General features: G+C 31.7%; 2 protein-coding genes across 3 annotated transcripts; both read left to right on the top strand.

Annotated features, from left to right (window-relative positions):
- Positions 1–4,575: 4,575 nt before the first annotated feature.
- LOC143599855 (phragmoplastin DRP1E-like) lies at positions 4,576–11,061 on the top strand. Of its 2 annotated transcripts, XM_077077709.1 has the most exons (15): positions 4,576–4,743; positions 5,766–5,829; positions 6,551–6,655; positions 6,747–6,848; positions 6,946–6,996; positions 7,087–7,148; positions 7,229–7,319; positions 7,399–7,463; positions 7,559–7,753; positions 8,790–8,909; positions 8,991–9,061; positions 9,141–9,366; positions 9,442–9,492; positions 10,267–10,716; positions 10,800–11,061. In XM_077077709.1, the coding sequence occupies exons 1-15, from the start codon at positions 4,603–4,605 to the stop codon at positions 10,929–10,931; spliced, it is 1,926 nt and encodes a 641-aa protein (XP_076933824.1). In that variant the 5' UTR covers positions 4,576–4,602; the 3' UTR covers positions 10,932–11,061. The 2 variants fall into 2 exon arrangements, with proteins under 2 accessions (XP_076933824.1, XP_076933823.1); XM_077077708.1 differs by having other exon boundaries at positions 8,790–9,061.
- Positions 11,062–13,548: 2,487 nt separating this feature from the next.
- On the top strand, positions 13,549–16,860 carry LOC143599850 (UMP-CMP kinase 3-like). Its single transcript, XM_077077706.1, has 9 exons — positions 13,549–13,592; positions 14,154–14,214; positions 14,330–14,384; positions 14,512–14,629; positions 15,140–15,296; positions 15,820–15,900; positions 15,983–16,090; positions 16,169–16,240; positions 16,674–16,860. The coding sequence occupies exons 2-9, from the start codon at positions 14,185–14,187 to the stop codon at positions 16,683–16,685; spliced, it is 633 nt and encodes a 210-aa protein (XP_076933821.1). The 5' UTR covers positions 13,549–13,592; positions 14,154–14,184; the 3' UTR covers positions 16,686–16,860.
- Positions 16,861–18,952: the final 2,092 nt, after the last annotated feature.

Genomic DNA, 18,952 nt, shown 5'->3' with positions numbered 1-18,952 from the left:
TGCTTATTTGATGGATAAAACCCATGTGTTGGTAAACTCGAGCATCGTGGCAGCGAGTCGACATGAATTCAGCCAATATCGGATACGTTCGTTATTATTCTGGAAATAAATCCAAGTAACAAATTCAAATTAAAATATTTATTAAAAAACGACATAAAATAATAAAAAATATAAAACAAAATGAAAAGATATAAATACAATACCAAGAAGCGAATTCCATGCTGCACAAAGAAAGACAATAGATCAAAATAACTGTCTCATAAACACCTTGAACCTTGATCAAACAAAGTTATAAAACTGTCTGCAAAAGTTTCAACATACACTACAACAACCAGAACACCTCACAATCACAATTAGTTAAGGTAAAATTTTCAAAATATCCATTTGAAGAAGAAAGATTCTACCGTTGTCTCTCCTTCTTAATTAATATCTCAAATGTCCATTCTTAAACTGTTGGACAGTATAGAACACCAAAGATGGCGAGTAAATTGCTAGGCCACTCACGATCATAGATGTGGCACTAATCAGACAGGACGAGCATTTTAGGAACATAAAATTTGTCAGGGCGGTTAACTAGTAGAACAAAATGTAAGGGACGAGTATATCGAAGAACAATATTGTTGGGATATTTTAGACATTAAATAAATTTGATAGACTACTTAGAATCTTTTATTGCAAAGGGACATTTTAAGAATTTTCTCATTAAATATGAAAATGACTTGCATAAAAACTATAACGAAAATAATAAGAAAAATCAAAAATAAATGAGAAAAAGAAAATTTTGTGACACCAACCCATGAATTTGATCTATATATATAATTCAAACATATTCGGTAAGCCGTTTATTATAATCATTATAAGCTAATAATATGATTACTTTATTTATGAGTGCTTTAACCAAATAAAGGCTTGTCATTTTTCAATTGTTCTTACATACTTTTTTACTTTGTCATATTAGAATAAGATAATTTACTATTATTTCTTGCCACGTTTATAAAAGATATCTCTTCGTCCAATTTGAGTCATTTGGCAACCAAAACTAAATTGAGTATTTTATAGTTTTTATTATTTAAATAAATTGAATAGTTAATATTACTTTTAAACTTATCGACTTTATACAATATTTAAGATATTTAATATGTATTAAACACCAAGCAGGCTTTCATTTTTAATATTTCATTGTTCATCGTTGTCCAGGTGTTTGAGCTTAGAGTACAACTATCTTTTACTGCTATTTCTTGATCCCCACATATGTTCTCTTTTCTCTCCATCTATACCATGTTGCAAAGTTAGTTTTAACAAACGCATACGCTGCTCACGCCACTTCTTCTTCTACAACTTAATCCCTCTCTCAAAATATTGCTTTCAAGTGAATGCTCATGCCTTCATCGTCAAGCTTCGTATCATATGTTTATTACTTATTAGTCGTCAAATTTCGTCTCATTCTTCTCCCGCAACGTGATGAAGGTTTCTTTTGTCTAGGTACATCATATTTTCCCCAAATTTTATTTATATAAGATTTTGACATTTTTATAAAAAAAAGATATTTATTTTATAAAGTTGTTCATTTCAATATTAACCTATATATAATTTTTTTTACTAAAGGTTTAACATATTTTGGTAAGTTTACAATTTTATAAAATTAACTACTTGTTAAAGCTTTATTGTTCTTACTTGACCATATTATCTCACTTTTAGTTGTGAAACATTTTATTTTATCAGTTACTCTCACAATTCAAACTTTTTTAAAAGTATGTTGTTTTGAATGAGATTTGGGAAACGAACCAATCGTTATCTAAGATAACTTGTGTCTTTTGGTAATGGATGACAATAAGATGAGTTTGAGTTGAAAATTAGTATTCCCAATTTTATACTTTATTGTAAAATCATGTCATATGCCCGACTTAAATATGTGAAGTATAGATTCTCTTATAATTTATTACCTACAATGATTAGAAATATAAATACTAAAAGCGAATGAATTTGTTGATTATTTTATTACTAAGAACAAAATAAAATGAAAATTAAAAGATCCATTCATATTTAGTTCAAATAAACCGTATAAACGTATCTTTTTTCCCAATAATCATGTCAGAAATTACCTAATATCATAAACCCCGTCTCATATCCTTGAATTTTTTTAAAACCAATACACGTACCTAAATGTTTTGAGTTCCAAGTTTACCGGCAACTTCCGACAAATTCAAGTAAAAGCACAACACTATTTATGAATAGTTGAAAGCATTGTCAGCTTGTTTTTTATAAATATTCGAGTGAGTTTTGTAAGTTATATGATAAAGAGTTGTTGTAAGCGTATAAATACAAGATAAAATTTTATGTGAAAATGTTAAATTGTGATTACACTGTCCCCACTATATTAATATTTTAATAAAGTAGTTGCTAGTGAAGAAGTAAGAGGTATATAAAAGTACTGGGATAATAACCCGTGCTACACACGGGTGGAAAATATATCAAGAAACAATATAAAATGTAAAAAACATATTCAATCAACACAAATATTGACATAAGTTTTTTACCAGCAGATATTACAAAAGATGTTAAATTATGTCTATAAGATAAAAAGAAAATACTCTATAAATAAATAATTCAGTAAATAAGGAATAATATAACATAAATGAACCATTATACCTGAAAAAAAATAAAAAAACACATTAGTAACAGATTTTAAACTTATATTTTCACCCGTGTAGAGTTTTCATTCAAAAACCTTTTGAAACAAAAAATGTCGGGGTTTAAAAACCGTAGCTTGCATTCGATTCTCCTGTCATGAAATAATAATAATAGTAAGAAACATGTGTAGATAATTAATGAAAAGAGTAGTGTAGAGAAAGGAAAATATAAAACAATATAAATTTACACATTGATCCATGAGGACCATCTCCATCAAGAAGTCTTCGTTTGGAGTGTTTGTTATCCTTGACGGTCCACATTCTCAAAACTCTAGCCTTAACTGTGGATGGAGATGTTTTGCGAACATCAATTTCATCAAATATTGTAAAGTTTTGAACCTCTATTGTAATCTGTTTTAAATCAAATGATAAAAGAGTTTACTGAAATAGTTCGTTTAAATATAAAATTTATAATTAACAGTTGAAGAACTTACTTTGTAAAAGCAGAGATTGTTTTAATGTGGAGAATTCATCTATAAGCGGATGTTATCATACAGAGATGTTTATTTTTGATAAACACTTTAAGTTTAGAAACCGTTTTAATTAAATAATAAATACAATAAATCGAATTCAATATAATGCAATATACATCCTATAAATAAAACCCTATAAATAAGCATATAGATGCAGCATATACTTTATAATAAAAATCCAGAGCTTGATTTTTGGAACTACCAAAATTAGACATCTAACGATAATAATAAACCAATTTGACATGTTGACTAATTTAGAAACCGTTTTAATTAACCAATTTTCTTTTCTTTTATTTTTATTGAAATGTTTGTCTGGGATCCATCCCCTTTAAAAAAATTTTAAGTAACAAAAAATTTTAAGGCGTATTATGAACAAAAGATCACAATATATAAACATAATTTTAAGTAACAAACATATTAAACATCATATCGATTAACCGATAATTAAAAAAAATCATACTTTTAAACCTTTAAATAGATTAAAACATAAATAGATTAATAGTAATAGATTAAATATCAAATCTATTAACCGTTAGTATAAAAAATCATGTAGTTAAATCCTAAATCCAATAACAATGAATCAAGTTGATGTCGTTCTTCACAAAAATCAGTTAAACACTAAAATATAAATCATACTTGATATTGCAAATGATGAACATATTTGATGTTGTTTGGATTATGAAACCAACAAATCATGAAGAACCGGCTATAGATGAGGCGAAGAATTTGGTTACAAACGATGGGGAGTGTTATGACTTTTGAACGAAGCATGTACCTTTAAAGAAGAAATGATAAACAATTTAAACCTAGTAAATTTAATAAGTTTTTTTAATTCTAATAATAATTAGAATAATTAATATCATAATTACATTAATAAGTTACAAAAATATAAAAATGTATATCATTGATTAAAATTTTTATTGTGAATAAGTGAAAAATAGATTTATGGAAGATTAATGACATGAAAGCCTATGTGGACATCCTAGGTAAAGTACATATAAACAAAATTATATTGCTTTAATATATTAGTTAGATTAGATTATTTAATTTAATTAAAAATGATATTTAAAAATAGTGATTCTCCAACCCCAAACCTTATCCAAACTATATTTGAAAGGTTAAAGTAGTTTTCTACTTTAAACCAACCCATTCACCCTTGGTTTGAACGTTCAGTTTCACAAAAACAAAAACAAAAACAAAAACAAAAACAAAAACAAAAACGAAAGATTCCCAGGGAGCAACCACCACTCCCTTGACGACTTGTTGACGGTCACAGACATTCATTCTTTCCTAGTTCTAGTCTTCTTCTAGCAACTTCTTTTTTCTTTTCTTATTATCCACCATTGTTGACTTATTATTATTATTATACACAAATAAACCTTCTTCTTCTGTTGTACCACACACACACACTCTACTACTCTTTTAGTTCAGTTATAGTTATGGCTACCATGGAGAGCTTGATCGGTCTGGTAAACCGTATACAGCGAGCTTGCACCGCTCTCGGCGACTACGGCGCCGGCGACGATGCCTTGAATTCGCTTTGGGATGCTCTTCCCTCCGTCGTCGTCGTCGGAGGCCAGGTATTCTTTCATTCGCTACCTACCTACTTTTTTAATCTTAATCTATATTCATAATTACTCTTCAATTATGCCTAATTCGTTTAGGTTTTCGATATTCTGTATCGTATTTTATGTATTAAGGTCTGCAATTTGATCAACAGTTGCTGCTAATTGAAGCTTAATTAGGTTAGGCTCTAAATTAGGGTTGCAAACTTTACTTTACTTTTTTTTTCTTTTTAGGATTTTTACACATTTCCTCCGCTTCCTAAACCATCATTTTCAGCAGGCTAAAAAGTCAGTTATATATTTCGGCTTTCTTAAAATATGTATATATTAAGTGTTTATCTTGTCAATTTTTGTTAACTTATTGAACAACTGTTATATTCTTATTTTTACCAAAAAAAGATTTCTTACATTTCCCCCCTTTTTAAAACACATATAAATATTGCATATTTAGCTGGTAATGCGTTTGAAGCCGGCAACGTGTCTGCCATTGGGTAAGGCGTCAGTTAGGCGTGCGAAGCCAGTTAACGCATCATGCTTACGCCATTGATCGCGTGCCCGGTGCCAGTTAGGCGTCCGGCACTGGTAATGTGTCTGGTGTCGGTTAACGTGCCGGATGTTAGACACCGGTTATGTGTTCGGCACCGACGCCGATAAATATGTAATATACATGCTTTTAGGTAGGGGGAATATGTAAAAATCCTTTACTAAAAGTAAGGTAAAATAGCAATCAATAAGTTAATTTTACTGAAATGGATAAATATGTGATTTTAATGTTTTAGGAAGGGAAATACGTAATTCATTTTTTGTTGGGAAATATGTAAACGCCCCTTGTTTTTTTATCCTGTAATTATACTGATTGTGGTTTTATTTTAAGGGTTATTGGACGATAAGCGGAATAATGTTTGACTTTTGGTACCAGTTAATGTGATAGTGTACATGAAATGGTGAAGGGTTCATTGCAGTTGATTCTTTCTGTTTCAGATATTTGTTTATCTACTTGTTTTTGCATTCTGTTGATGCAACTGAGTTGATTTTAGAGTTCTGGAAAGTCGTCTGTCTTGGAGAGCATTGTTGGGAGAGATTTTCTTCCTAGAGGATCTGGTTAGTTTTTTATTTTTTATGTTCCACTAAATTTCTAAATGTTCTCAAGCTTCAATATTATTTCATTGTTGTGAATTCTTTTATAGTTGGTCAAAAATTAAGTGACCTAAATGGAATATATATGTAACTCTTTTCAAGTTTTATAATTCATTTAGGTCAATTACATTTAAATTTTAAATATTTTTGAAAAATTTCATAACATTGGAACATTATTGAAACTTGAGTTGTTTTATAGTTAGAAAAAAAGCATGAGTGATTGCATTAGAACAATATTGAAACTTGGTTTCTATTTCATGATTTATTACTTTAATTTTTCTTTTCATTTGCAACAATATATCAAATATTAACATTTCAATATTGTTAAATTGTTGTGAAAAATTATATAAATGTTTAAAATTTAAGTGGCGTACATGGAACCTATATGTAATTCTCTTCCAAGTTTAACCTGAAGTAGAATGTAAGTGTGAAAGGAAAAAATGTCAATAAATAATAAACAAGTCTCATAATTGTTCCATTTAGGTCATTTTTGATTTTTTTAATCAATTATAAAAAAATTTGTAATAATGGAAAAATATTGAGCCTTGAGTGGTTTTATGATTAGAAAAAAGTATGAGTGATTTTATTGAAACAACATTGAAACTTGGTTACTATTTCATTATTTAATTGCTTTAAATTTCCTCTTCTTTTGAGATAATATATCAGAGATTAACATGTATTGTAGGGATTGTCACGAGGAGACCATTGGTGTTGCAGTTGCATAAGACAGATGGAGGAGAAGAATATGCTGAGTTCGGACACTTGCCGCGTAGGCGATTTACCGATTTCTGTATGCAAAGTGACTCTACATTGATGGTTATCCAATTTCTTTTACTTTTTTAGCATAATCTGCTAACAAAATATGTTATTTTTTTCCACAGCTTTAGTAAGGCAAGAAATTCAAGATGAAACAGACAGAATCACTGGAAAGTCAAAACAAATATCCCCAATTCCAATTCATCTCAGCATATACTCTCCTAATGGTGCATTTCTTTATATAAGTATTTATATACATACATATGTATCTATATATAGTTTATATGATATAATGACCCCTTTTATGTTCTTTTGTTGCATCAGTTGTCAACTTAACCTTAATTGATTTACCTGGACTGACAAAAGTTGCTGTTGGTATTTTTCTTCACCTTCTATGATTATAGTTGTATGATATGATTTATATGAGCTTTATCTAACTGAAGTAACCAACCTATTTATTTCCAGAGGGACAACCTGAAAGTATAGTAGAAGATATAGAAAAGATGGTTCGCGCCTATGTTGATAAGGTAATTTAGTTATTTCATAGTTTCAATTTTAAAGAAACATGCGATTAAGGATGACGATAATGATGATGCATATGTTTCAGCCAAACTCCATCATACTAGCAATATCTCCAGCTAACCAAGATATTGCAACGTCTGATGCTATAAAACTTGCTAAAGAGGTGGATCCATCAGGTAGGCTTACATTATTATTATTATTATTATTACTACTACTACTACTACTTTTTAAAATTTCTTGTTATGAATTGACCAGGTGAAAGGACCTTTGGTGTGTTGACAAAGCTTGACCTGATGGACAAAGGAACTAATGCATTAGATGTGTGTTTTGAAACTGATTGTCATATTGAATAATTAATTGACCGCTAAATAATAATATTTATCTAATGATGATGTGAATGCAATTCTTTTTGAAGGTTCTTGAAGGCAGAGCTTATCGCCTGCAACATCCATGGGTGGGGATCGTTAATAGATCCCAAGCTGATATTTTGAAAAACACTGATATGATATATGCAAGGCGAAGAGAACAAGAGTACTTTTATACGAGTCCCGATTATGGACACCTGGCTAGTAAAATGGGTTCAGTTTATCTTGCAAAACTTCTCTCTCAGGTACACGTTTTGTTTATATGTCAATCTCAGTTTACATGCTGATATCTGGCTATTAATACTAGGAAGTAGGGGTCTGCATGGGTCGGTTTTCGGTTTTACATTTGGGCTTGAAATGTTTGGGACCCGAAAACATTTGCCTAAAATGTGTTTGGGTCTAAAATTTTTGTTGGGCCATAAATCCAATAAAACAAGATTCAGTTAAGGGGGTGTTTGGGATTGCTTATTTTCACTAACTTATAACTTATAAACTTTTTGAAAAAGCATAAGGTGTTTGGGATTGCTTTTCATGTGAGAGGGAAAAGTTAATAAGTTACACTTTTGTAACTTACTAACTTAAGAAAAGTTATAAGGAGGTAAAATAAGGAATCCCAAACACCTCCTAAGTTTGGTTAGGTTTGGAGGCATGACCGAAACCGACCAGTATGCTTTGGTTTTGGAAAAAAAAAGTTAGCGAACTGTAGATTTAAGGGTGTGCATGAAGTCGAAAAAATCGAACCGAAATAACCAAACCCAAACAACAACCAACGGTTTGGTTGTATGTTTTTGTTAAACCTAATTTTTGGTTGGGTATGTAATTAAAAATTTAAAACCGAAAAAATTAACCAAATCAAGTTTTAGATTTTCATTTTTAAATTTTCAACGTTAGTTAATTTAAGAATTTAATAAATAGTGTATACCTAATATTCTAGTCCAATTGTACAATAATCAATTAATTATAAATTAAAAAAAATAAGCTCAAAATTTTAGGCCCAAATCCATTATTTTGGGGCCATTTTCCAGACCAAAAATTTCAAGCCCAAATGGTAAAACTGAAAAAACCAAAACCTAACGGTTTTCAAAAACTTAAAAACGAAATTTTTGGATTTCATTTGGTTGAGCCCAAGACCGACCCAAGTTGATCCCTACGTTGATTATTAGTATGATTCGATTATTTTGGTTCGGCTAAGCGGTTTGTTGCTAACCCGTACTAGGAATTGTGGTCTTGAACTTTTTCAGTAGTATTAATATCACAAAAACCTACTGATTCATGTTGCAGCATTTGGAATCTGTAATAAAAGCAAAAATACCAGGCATCATCGCCTTGATAAACAAAGGCATTGATGAGATGGAAGCAGAATTGGACCGCCTCGGTAGACCAATTGCAGTTGATGAAGGGGTGAGAGAGAACCTTATATTATATGATTTGTATAATAAACACCCTTTCACTACCATTTCATCCTTGATGTCTTCTTTTCAGGCTAAATTATACACCATTTTGGAACTCTGTCGTGCTTTTGACAAAATATTTAAACAGCATCTAGATGGAGGGTAAGCAAAAATATTGCTGGAATACTTACCCAAACATTAATTTACATTTAATTAATTTCTAATTTGTTTTTGTTGTTAGACGGCCCGGAGGTGATAGAATTTATGGAGTATTTGATAACCAACTTCCAGCTGCTTTGAAAAAGCTTCCGTTTGATAGGCATCTTTCGTTACCAAATGTGAAAAAAATTGTGTCGGAATCAGACGGTTATCAGCCTCACTTAATTGCTCCTGAACAAGGATACAGGCGCCTTATTGAAGGCGCATTAAATTATTTTAGGGGCCCCGCTGAAGCTTCTGTTGATGCAGTAAGTGGCCTTCTTGCTCGTGATTTATCTGATCTTTTTTAATTTAAATGCAACTTATAGTGAATCATTTTTTAGGTGCATTTTGTCTTGAAAGAACTTGTCAGGATATCGATTGGAGAAACTGAGGTTCGATTCGAGAAACGATCATACAATTTATAATTAATTCATCACCAACCTTATTTAAGTGATTCAATCTATTAGTCTTGATGTGGCACTTGATTGGTGTCATGCTATAACGCATCACTACATCAGATGCCACACAAAAAAACAAGTTTATGCGAAAAAAGTAAAGAGTAAATTTATTTACTAGTTTGAAAAATGATCTTTTCTGAAATTTATATTATAAAAGATTATTAAATGTTACACTAGATGTCCTAGTAGGGGGGTAACGAGCCTAGTCGCTCGTGAGCTACTCGAGATTTGACTCGTTAAAAGTTCGAACCAAGCCAAGCTTAACGGGCTTGAGCCTAAAAATAAGCTTGTTTAATAAACGAACCCATGCCTGAATTCAGAGCTTCACTTATTGAGCTCAAGCTGACTCGGTAGCTTAAATGAGCCTATCATTATATAAATTTTTATTAACTTATTTAATCTATATGTGTGTGTATATATATAATTATTATACATAAATTTATGATCAAAGTAACTAAATATTATATATAAAAATTAGAATCAAAATGTATATAAATTAATTAATAAATAATAAACAAGCCGAGCTCGAGCTCTGCTCGGCTTGTTTACACTTCTAGGTGCTACGTGTCATCCATATAACACGAAAATGACAAATAACATGCCACGCCAGCAACTTTTATTAAGTCAGCCAAAAAATAACCCGCTAACAATTAAACATTTAAAAATGTGCATCCAAACACCCTCTGAAATATAAAGTATTTGCAACAGGAGTTAAGGCGGTTTCCAACCCTTCAATCAACTCTCGCTGCTGCTGCTACTGAAGCTCTGGAAAAATTTCGTGTGGAAAGTAAAAAGACGGTTTCCAGATTAGTAGAAATGGAGTCTTCATATCTCACAGTCGATTTCTTCAGGCAACTTCCCCAAGAACCAGACAGGCTTGGACCTGGGCCCGGGCCTGGGCCTGGGCCAGCGCCCTCATCTGCAGACCGCAGAAATCCACCTCCACCTCCTTCAGACCGAAGAAACCCGAGTGAGCCGTTGGGGGACCGTTATGGAGATTCACATTTTAGAAGGATTGGTTCAAACGTATCGTCGTATATTAATATGGTGTCCGACACACTTAGGATCACGATCCCGAAGGCGGTTGTTCTTTGTCAAGTGAAAGAAGCAAGGCAAAATCTTCTTCATTATTTCTACACACAAATTGGAAGGAAGGAGGTAGTGAATTTTTTGAAAACTTGTTTATGTTTTGTTTGTTTATTTTTATATGTTTTTAACGGGTGAATGTGGAATACTATTAGGGTAAACAATTGGGGGACCTGCTGGATGAAGACCCGTCTCTGATGTCGAAGAGACAAGATCTTGCTAAACGACTCGAGTTGTATAAAGCAGCACGAGATGAGATTGATGCGGTTGCTTGGGTGCGGTCATAGTGGTATTCTGTTAAGCTGTGTTGTCAATTATTTAACTTAACTATTGATGTTGAATGTATGCTTTGTTTGTTATTGAGAATTGGGAATATGTTGTGTACATTTCTAACACTTTCTCAATATGTGCATGTATATGTGTATTTGTATTCTTCTGTTACTCTGAATATTGCATGTTGGTTGTTTTTAGGAAAAATGTTTTAAGCAAGATTTTGTTTCTTAGGGTAATGCATGATGTAGATGAAGAACAAGATATGTTTATAGTATTTTTGGTGTTTGAAAAGTGTGTTTGGAGTTGTTTCTTGTTTGTGCTTTGTGTGCTAAAGTTTGTTATTGATTTCGTTTCAAATACGAGCTTCGTTGATGGCAAATTTAAAAAATGAGTCACTACAAGTACATATTTGATAATACTAGTGAATAATGATACTCCTAGTGGCAAAAACCCTCACCTAGGGCTGTGGCGTCCAGTGAAAACATTCGTCTGAAGGCATAACAATGTGATGAGATACAACCTGTTTAGTTTAAGGATTGAACTAGTGACCATGCCTACTCGTCTAGTCTCTCATCATCATCAGATGCCAACGAAACTAAATGGTGGGGGGCATGAATCGAACCTAGACTACATGAAACACCATGTCTTTCTCTTTTTTGTCATTCCACCACCAGCCCATTAAATTTAGCAAACCGTACAAGTTTGAAAAATAAATAAGCGCTGCCCCTAAAAAATGTTAAAATTAACACAACATTATTTGGAAATTAATAATTAGAGGGTGCTTGGGATTGAGTTTGAAAAATGCTTATTGACTTTTTCAAGAAGCCAATAAGCAAAAAAGGTGTTTGGCAAATGTAAAAGCCCCTTTTGTTTTGGCTTGAAAAAACACTTTTTCAAAAGCCCCAATTTGGGGCTTTTCAAAAATACTTTTGGCCTTTTGATTGGATTTTTACTAATCTACCCACCCTTTACCCTTTTTGGTCATTTTATGTAAATAAGCTAAGCCAAGCATTTTTTAAAAAGTGCTTATGGCTTTTCCAACCACATAAGCTAATCCAAACACCTTTTTAAAACTCTTTTTCAAAAAGCCAGAAGCCAATAAGCACTTTTGACAAAAAACACTTTTAGAGTTAAATAAGCAATCCCAAACACCCTCTTAATAATGATTGCAAATAAAAAAATCAGTTAAATTAATAGGTAAGGCTTTAATCCAATATATATTTCTGTATATGTGGTTAAAATTTTATCGTCAATTCTTCATACATAAAAATGTGCAATTTCATATATGTAAGTAATACACAAATAATCTCCCCAAGTGTAAAGTAATGTTTCACATTATATTGTAAATTATTTTAGTTTTATTATATAAACTTTTAGTGATAGTTATTACTGTCAATGAACTTTAGCTCGATATTAGAGAGAAAGTGGATAGTTGGACTGGAGACCATAATTTAGTCCTGACTGAGTTTTATCATAGTGGATATTTAGGCGGCAGACTTTCCTTGGAATATGAGGTGGTGGGCTTTGGTTGAATCAACGCTGTTTGTGATCGCAGATGTTTAGGATCGTCTTTTGCCTTTGAATTACTTCGGGTAGCTGTGTTTTATTAGTCGGTGAAACTTATAGTTATTACTTTTTATAAAACTAATGCATGTTTTTGCATGACTGAAATGAAGCTGCTATAAAAGGTCAATTGTTTGACAATTTATGAACTTTTTTATTCTGTTTAAAAAACTATTCACTTTCTTGCTTGCTTGCGGTAGCGTTACATAGACGTGTCGTTTAAACGTTTTTCCACTACAATTTTATTAATTTATCTTTATTCTAAACAAACTTTATTATAACTTGATATATAATGAAATGAATGTTTACAATCTCAAAACTAAACATAGGGTCCAATGGATTTACTAAAATAGTTATTGTAACCGTGTAACTTTTATTTTAATTTATGTTTTTTTTTTTCCTGATAAATGGGTTTTGAATGAAATGCTACAAAATAGGGATGAACTCGGTACTAAACCGATACTGATTTTCCTAAAATCTTAGTATCGATATTGATACCAAAACCAAAATTCGAAAAATTCCACTACATAAATAAAAGTTGGTATCGATAAGGCGATAATGCTAATCCCTACTAGTCCCTTTTACAAAATGTTTATTTGGATGCTTTCAGTCTCCTTGAAATGAAAATAAAAATATATAACTTATCTCCATTTTAAAAGCTATATTTATTTATTAGGTCCGGAAGGAAGCTGCCACTGAGATGGTGATAGAGCAGTAAGGAAGAAAATTGGTGTTCTGTGTGATCTATGTTTGATTCATGCTCTTATCATTTATTTAGTTTCAGAGACACCAGAGTGATGATAGGAGACTAGACATGTCGGTGACGTTCACTAGTCAGATCTTTAAACTAAACGAGTTTTATCTTACCACATTATTGTGCTTTTGAACGAGTAGGTGAGATTTTTCCTCAGCATTATAAATTTAACCGGTAGCACATTTCAAGCATTAGTCGTCGGTTAAAAAAGGAAAAAAAAAAGTTAAGACAGTGACGGCAGATCCAAGCTGTCATCAGATCAGATCATATAAAACAAAATAGATGCGTCAGATTCTCTAAACTCATATCATAATATTCATTCAAGCTGCCTGTTTGCCTGCAAATTTTCTCTAAATCGGTAAGATTTACTTACATACATGTTCTGATCGATCTGTCATTACGAATCTGATTTCTGTACTCTCTGCTGTGTCTGTAGTACGATTTGTATCTGAATTTTAGGTAGGTCAGATTGTCTATGATTTAATTGCGCCGCTAGTCTTTTTATCACTACATGCATAGACTGGTTGCAAAAATCTCGATCACGTGCCGATTAATCCCAGTTAATCCCGATTAATCCGGTCCCACCACATCGCCTGACTAGCGACTACTATGCATGTTTAGTTTTAACCATTTGTGAAAACTTATGCAATTCCGGAACAATATTGAAACTTGAGTGGAAAATTTATGTTTTAGAATACAAATATGATTCGCATGCTTTGTTTTGTTACTTTACACATTTTTCTCACAGGATTTGACAGTCTATGAATACAAAAATTTGTGTTATGACTTATGTTTTCGATTAATTTGAAAGAACAAATGATTAAAAAGAGCAAAAGGTTTTGATCACAAAATGTTGAAATCACAAGTGTGATAAAAAAATTTGACAGAAATGTACTTACTTTCATTTTGTTGAATGTAGTATTAATCTAAACACACGCTAGCTCAGACTCATGGGAACTATCGTTGATGCTGCACATACGGTAACTATATGATATTTTGATCGGTTTTAGTTTTAGAATAATATATATATATATATATATATATATATATATATATATTATAAGAAGCTAAATTAATATATCTATTTGGTTGCAGGAAGGAACCAAAAGTGCTCTTAGTGTAAAGCAGCCCAAAGTTGTGTTTGTTCTAGGTGAGGACTTGTATTTAAAGTTTAAGAATCCGAATAGTCATGTTTTGAAAAATATATTTGAATAGTGAAGTATGAATTTTACAATATTTTACTGGAAATGTCTAAAATACCCTTCAACATTGAGCAGGAGGCCCGGGCAGTGGCAAGGGTACACAATGTGCAAATATTGTTGAGCATTTCGGGTATACTCATCTCAGTGCTGGTGATCTTCTTCGGGCCGAATTAAATCCGGGATCCGAAAATGGGTATGTTTTATTCTGACCCGTTTGACCACTAAGGGTGTTCATTGAATTGAATTCGGGTTATTCAAATTTAAAACTTCTAAAAACGAATTTGAAGTCAAATTAAGTTCACACAACCTGATTTGAATAAGCTTACGAATAGACTGAATTAGGATTAGCTATTTAACGGCTAGTATAAAAGTTAAAATAAAGTGATTAACAAATTGATTTTCGATTTTAGTGGAGTTCAATTCTTTTAGCCCATAAAAATCTTAACAAGTAATATTATTTTAAGGCCACTATAAGCCATAAGTATGTTATACAACAAAAAAGTATATATATATAATGCGAATTCGGGTTATTTGAATCGAATCAGTTTGAGATACCTAGGTTCGAGTCCGGCTCGCGTTCGGTTTAGAAACTCGAATCGAATAAGGATTTGTTTCGAATTTCTGATTATTTGAATCCGATTCGAACAATGAACACCAAAAGTTTTATGTTGTAATTGATATTCTTTATGTTGATACATTATAGGACCATGATTCAGAACATGATTTCTGAAGGAAAAATTGTTCCACCAGAAGTAACCATTAAGCTTCTTGAAAAAGCAATGATGGAAAGTGAGAATAACAAGTTCCTAATTGACGGCTTTCCACGTAACGAGGAAAATCGTGCAATGTTTGAGTCAGTTGTAAGTTTTTTACCCAAAAGTTATGCCTATAAACGAACCGAACGTTTCGTGAACCATTCATGAACCGCTCGGCGAAAGTTTGTATATTTAATAAACGAATGGACATGAATACATTTTTTTATTCATTTAGTTAAACGGATGTGGTAGAACACATGTCTTGTTTGTTCGTTTATGTTCGTAAACGTGCATTTATGTTCATTCACTCAAATTCTTTTAACTAATTTCTGGGCGATTTCAATTAAGTCTTGTTTTAACAACTTTTACTTTTAATTGGTTTTAGCTCGGTTATGTTCGTTTGTTTACATCCATGAAGCTTTTGTTTATACCGTTAACGAACGAACATGAACAAACACGTTAATTTTCTTAACGAAGAACTCGGGCAAAAAACCTTGTTCATTTAGCTGTTTGTCTTCAGTCGTTTGTTCGGTTTGTTTACAAGCCTATCAAAAGTTACATTAAACTTGTTTATTTATATGGAATTATTTCGCAAAGAAGTTAAAATATTATGGTTAATAATACACAGACTGGAATCGTACCCGAGTTTGTTCTTTTCTTTGATTGTTCCGAGGAAGAGATGGAAAGGAGCCTGTTGAGCCGCAACCAGGTTCGATATACAACTTAAATTAATTTATACTAATTTATTAATTTCATTTGAATTTAAAACTTTGCTATTTTGGGTTATAAAGGGGAGAGTTGATGATAACATTGACACAATAAGAAAGCGTTTCAAGGTATTTGTTGAATCAAGTCTCTCAGTTATCAACTATTATAACTCCAAGGGGAAGGTCAAAAAGGTAAACACACTATTCTTTTATTTTTGTTATTAAACTTTTGTTAGTAATATTGTTACAAGTGATTATACTTGGTTATAGATTGATGCTGGTAAGCCAGTTGCAGAAGTTTTTGAGGATGTTAAGGCTGTTTTCACTTCTGTTGATGATAAGGTAAAGTATTGCATTGATATGGTATATTTATCAGTAGGGGTGTCAGTCATGTCAGGTTGACGGGTTGCAATGTGCAACCCAAACCTGACCCATATCATTATTCGTGTCAAAGATTTCGTCACTAACCCGTACACACATAAATTCGAGTCGACCTAAACACGACCCGTTTAACCCATTTTTCAAAAACAAAATTATGTAATTTAGAGTCCGGTAGAGCAAATGATTAGAATGAATATTATTTTTGAAATATATAAAAAATCTTAAAAATGAGCTGTGAATTGCAAGTGTATCGGTAGAATGGAAAACGAAAAAAGGAGAAATATAAATGTAATTATAAATTTATCTTTTAAATACTTAAACGGGTTTAGTTGACCCACAACCTTTTCTTTGTCGAGTTCGGGTCGTGTCAACAAGTGCCACCCTTAGTATGCAGGCTGCTGCCTAGGTGATATCCAGTTGATTGTAAGACGCAGCGCATGTTATAATTACATGATGAGTTGTAAATCAACATTGTTGTTATGGATTATTTTGAAGCGATAAGTTATATCTTGGATGATTGTAGAACACCCCTTGATTATATTTATGAATTAGCTTAATTAGTCATTATTTGACTAATACATAAGAAGACCATATGCAGTTTACTAATCATCGGCTTTTTAACACCGGACCCGGATCCAAGCATGGCCTTCTTATATATAGTTTTGATTTTTATATTATATATGACGTTATCTGGTTTTTAAATTCAATCCCGACTACTGAGTAGGCAAGACGACTAGTTTGTTGTTTGGTCTAGTTATGAAAATGTTGATTTATTGTAAAACCAATTGACAATAGAGCGTGTTAATCATACTTTAAACTTAGGTCATTGGCTATAAAGGTCAAAAAGTTCGGATAAAAATCTAATTTAATCTTACGTTTGATTGATTTACAATAATAAAGGGTTTACTACGTTAATGTTGATGATCATGTGTATTAGTGTATAGGCAGACTTATGATGCTATTTTTTTTGTAAATATTTAAAAATATCATCCTCTTGACCTCTTACAAACATGGTAGTGACATTTTGCAATATTGATAAATAGAGAAATTTGACGTGTAATTAGAATATTGTCGTTTACAGTGTGATTACTTGATTTTGTTGATTAATTATGTTATTGTTCAACTAATTACACTATACTATAAAGAAGTCATTGCACTATTCAAGTAATTACACTATTTTTAAAATAATTATACAACTTATACATGATAATTTTGTAGTTTGTAATAATAGTTTGTGATAATTTTACAAGTAATTACACTTTGTAGTTTGTAATAATAGTTTTTTTATGTGTAGAGTAATTATCTCGTGTAAGTAGAGTAGTTATCATGTATAAATAAAGTAATTATTGTGTGTAATTAGAGTAATTATTGTATGTGTAATTAGATACTTCAACTGTAAAATCTAAAGTTATATAATTATTCTACTTATGAAAACAATCACTCTGGTTATATGTTTACTTATAATATCTAGTTGCATAATACTCTACTTATTAAAATAATTACTATAGTTATGTTTAGTATCATAGTTCTTTTTCTTTCTTCACGCAATTTGTCCTTTCAGCCATTGATAGTGATTAATAGCAAATAAATAAATAAATGCAACAACTCGATTTGTTCAATTGTTTTCGCACGATATGGTAATGCAATTGATCGTCCTTGTAAAATTCCAATTGATCGAATTAATTGATTTCGTTTGAAAACCCTTGGAAAAATCCATGCACCGTTTCAATTGATCGAGCCTTGTCATTAATCGAGCGCAATTGATTATTACAATTGCCATCGCATCATTTTTTATGTTTATTTGATTCGCACGCTTCGTACATTTCGCACCCTAACTTTATTTGTATTTGATCCAAACCCTTATAAGTGATCAGCGTTACAAAATATTTTAGTGATGTGTTAAATTTATACAAATTTAATGTCTTGGTTGAGCATGATTAACTATTTTTTGTACATGTGTGAATTCTTGGCACCTCTATAAGGTTTCTGACTTACGTTGGTGATGGAGATAAATGGTTAGTTTCATTTTTTAATTATCTTATATAAAAAATAATTAAACTAACAAAGGATAATTAACTATATCACCAAACATTGACCATCATGAGTATTAGTTTGATGATATGCTATTACATTACATATGCTTATTGTTGTGATCATGCATGATTTATCATCATACCCTCTCATCCTGAGTCCAACTATCTCTCATCTTGGGACCTTGAGGCCCTTCTTCTCCAAGTAACTCAGCAGGGAGCTTACTCAAAACTTTATTGGCAATATATTGTTTTCATGTGGCAATTTTTTCACAATATTCATTCTCTCTCTTGCATATGCATAAAAAATCTTAGGACCCCATCTCCCTGTGTACATCAACCATGGTTCCATACCTCTATCCATTTATTCAACAAAAACAAGATCATAGTGTGACGCGATATCCAACACGTTGTTACTCTTTGCCGCATCATCCCTAACTCCAAACCCGAAAAACTTCTCCCCTTTGACATAGACAGATTTTCCTGAATTGTTCATCCTCTGATACACTTCATTTAGTTTCAGTATGTCACTTGACTCAACCTTGCTAGACGAATGCAAATGGTAAGTTGGAGTAGAGTAATGTGTATGGCTATGCAAAGATGAATACACCACTGGTCTAGTTCCATTCATGAGCTCGAATTC

This window comes from Bidens hawaiensis, unplaced genomic scaffold, assembly GCF_021521415.1.
Source record: "Bidens hawaiensis isolate Kalapana, Puna unplaced genomic scaffold, B.hawaiensis_p1.1 tig00052996_1, whole genome shotgun sequence".
In the NCBI taxonomy this organism is placed as follows: domain Eukaryota; kingdom Viridiplantae; phylum Streptophyta; class Magnoliopsida; order Asterales; family Asteraceae; genus Bidens; species Bidens hawaiensis.
The sequence above is the reverse complement of the archived record's forward strand: the minus strand, read 5'-3'. Positions and strand labels throughout refer to the sequence as shown.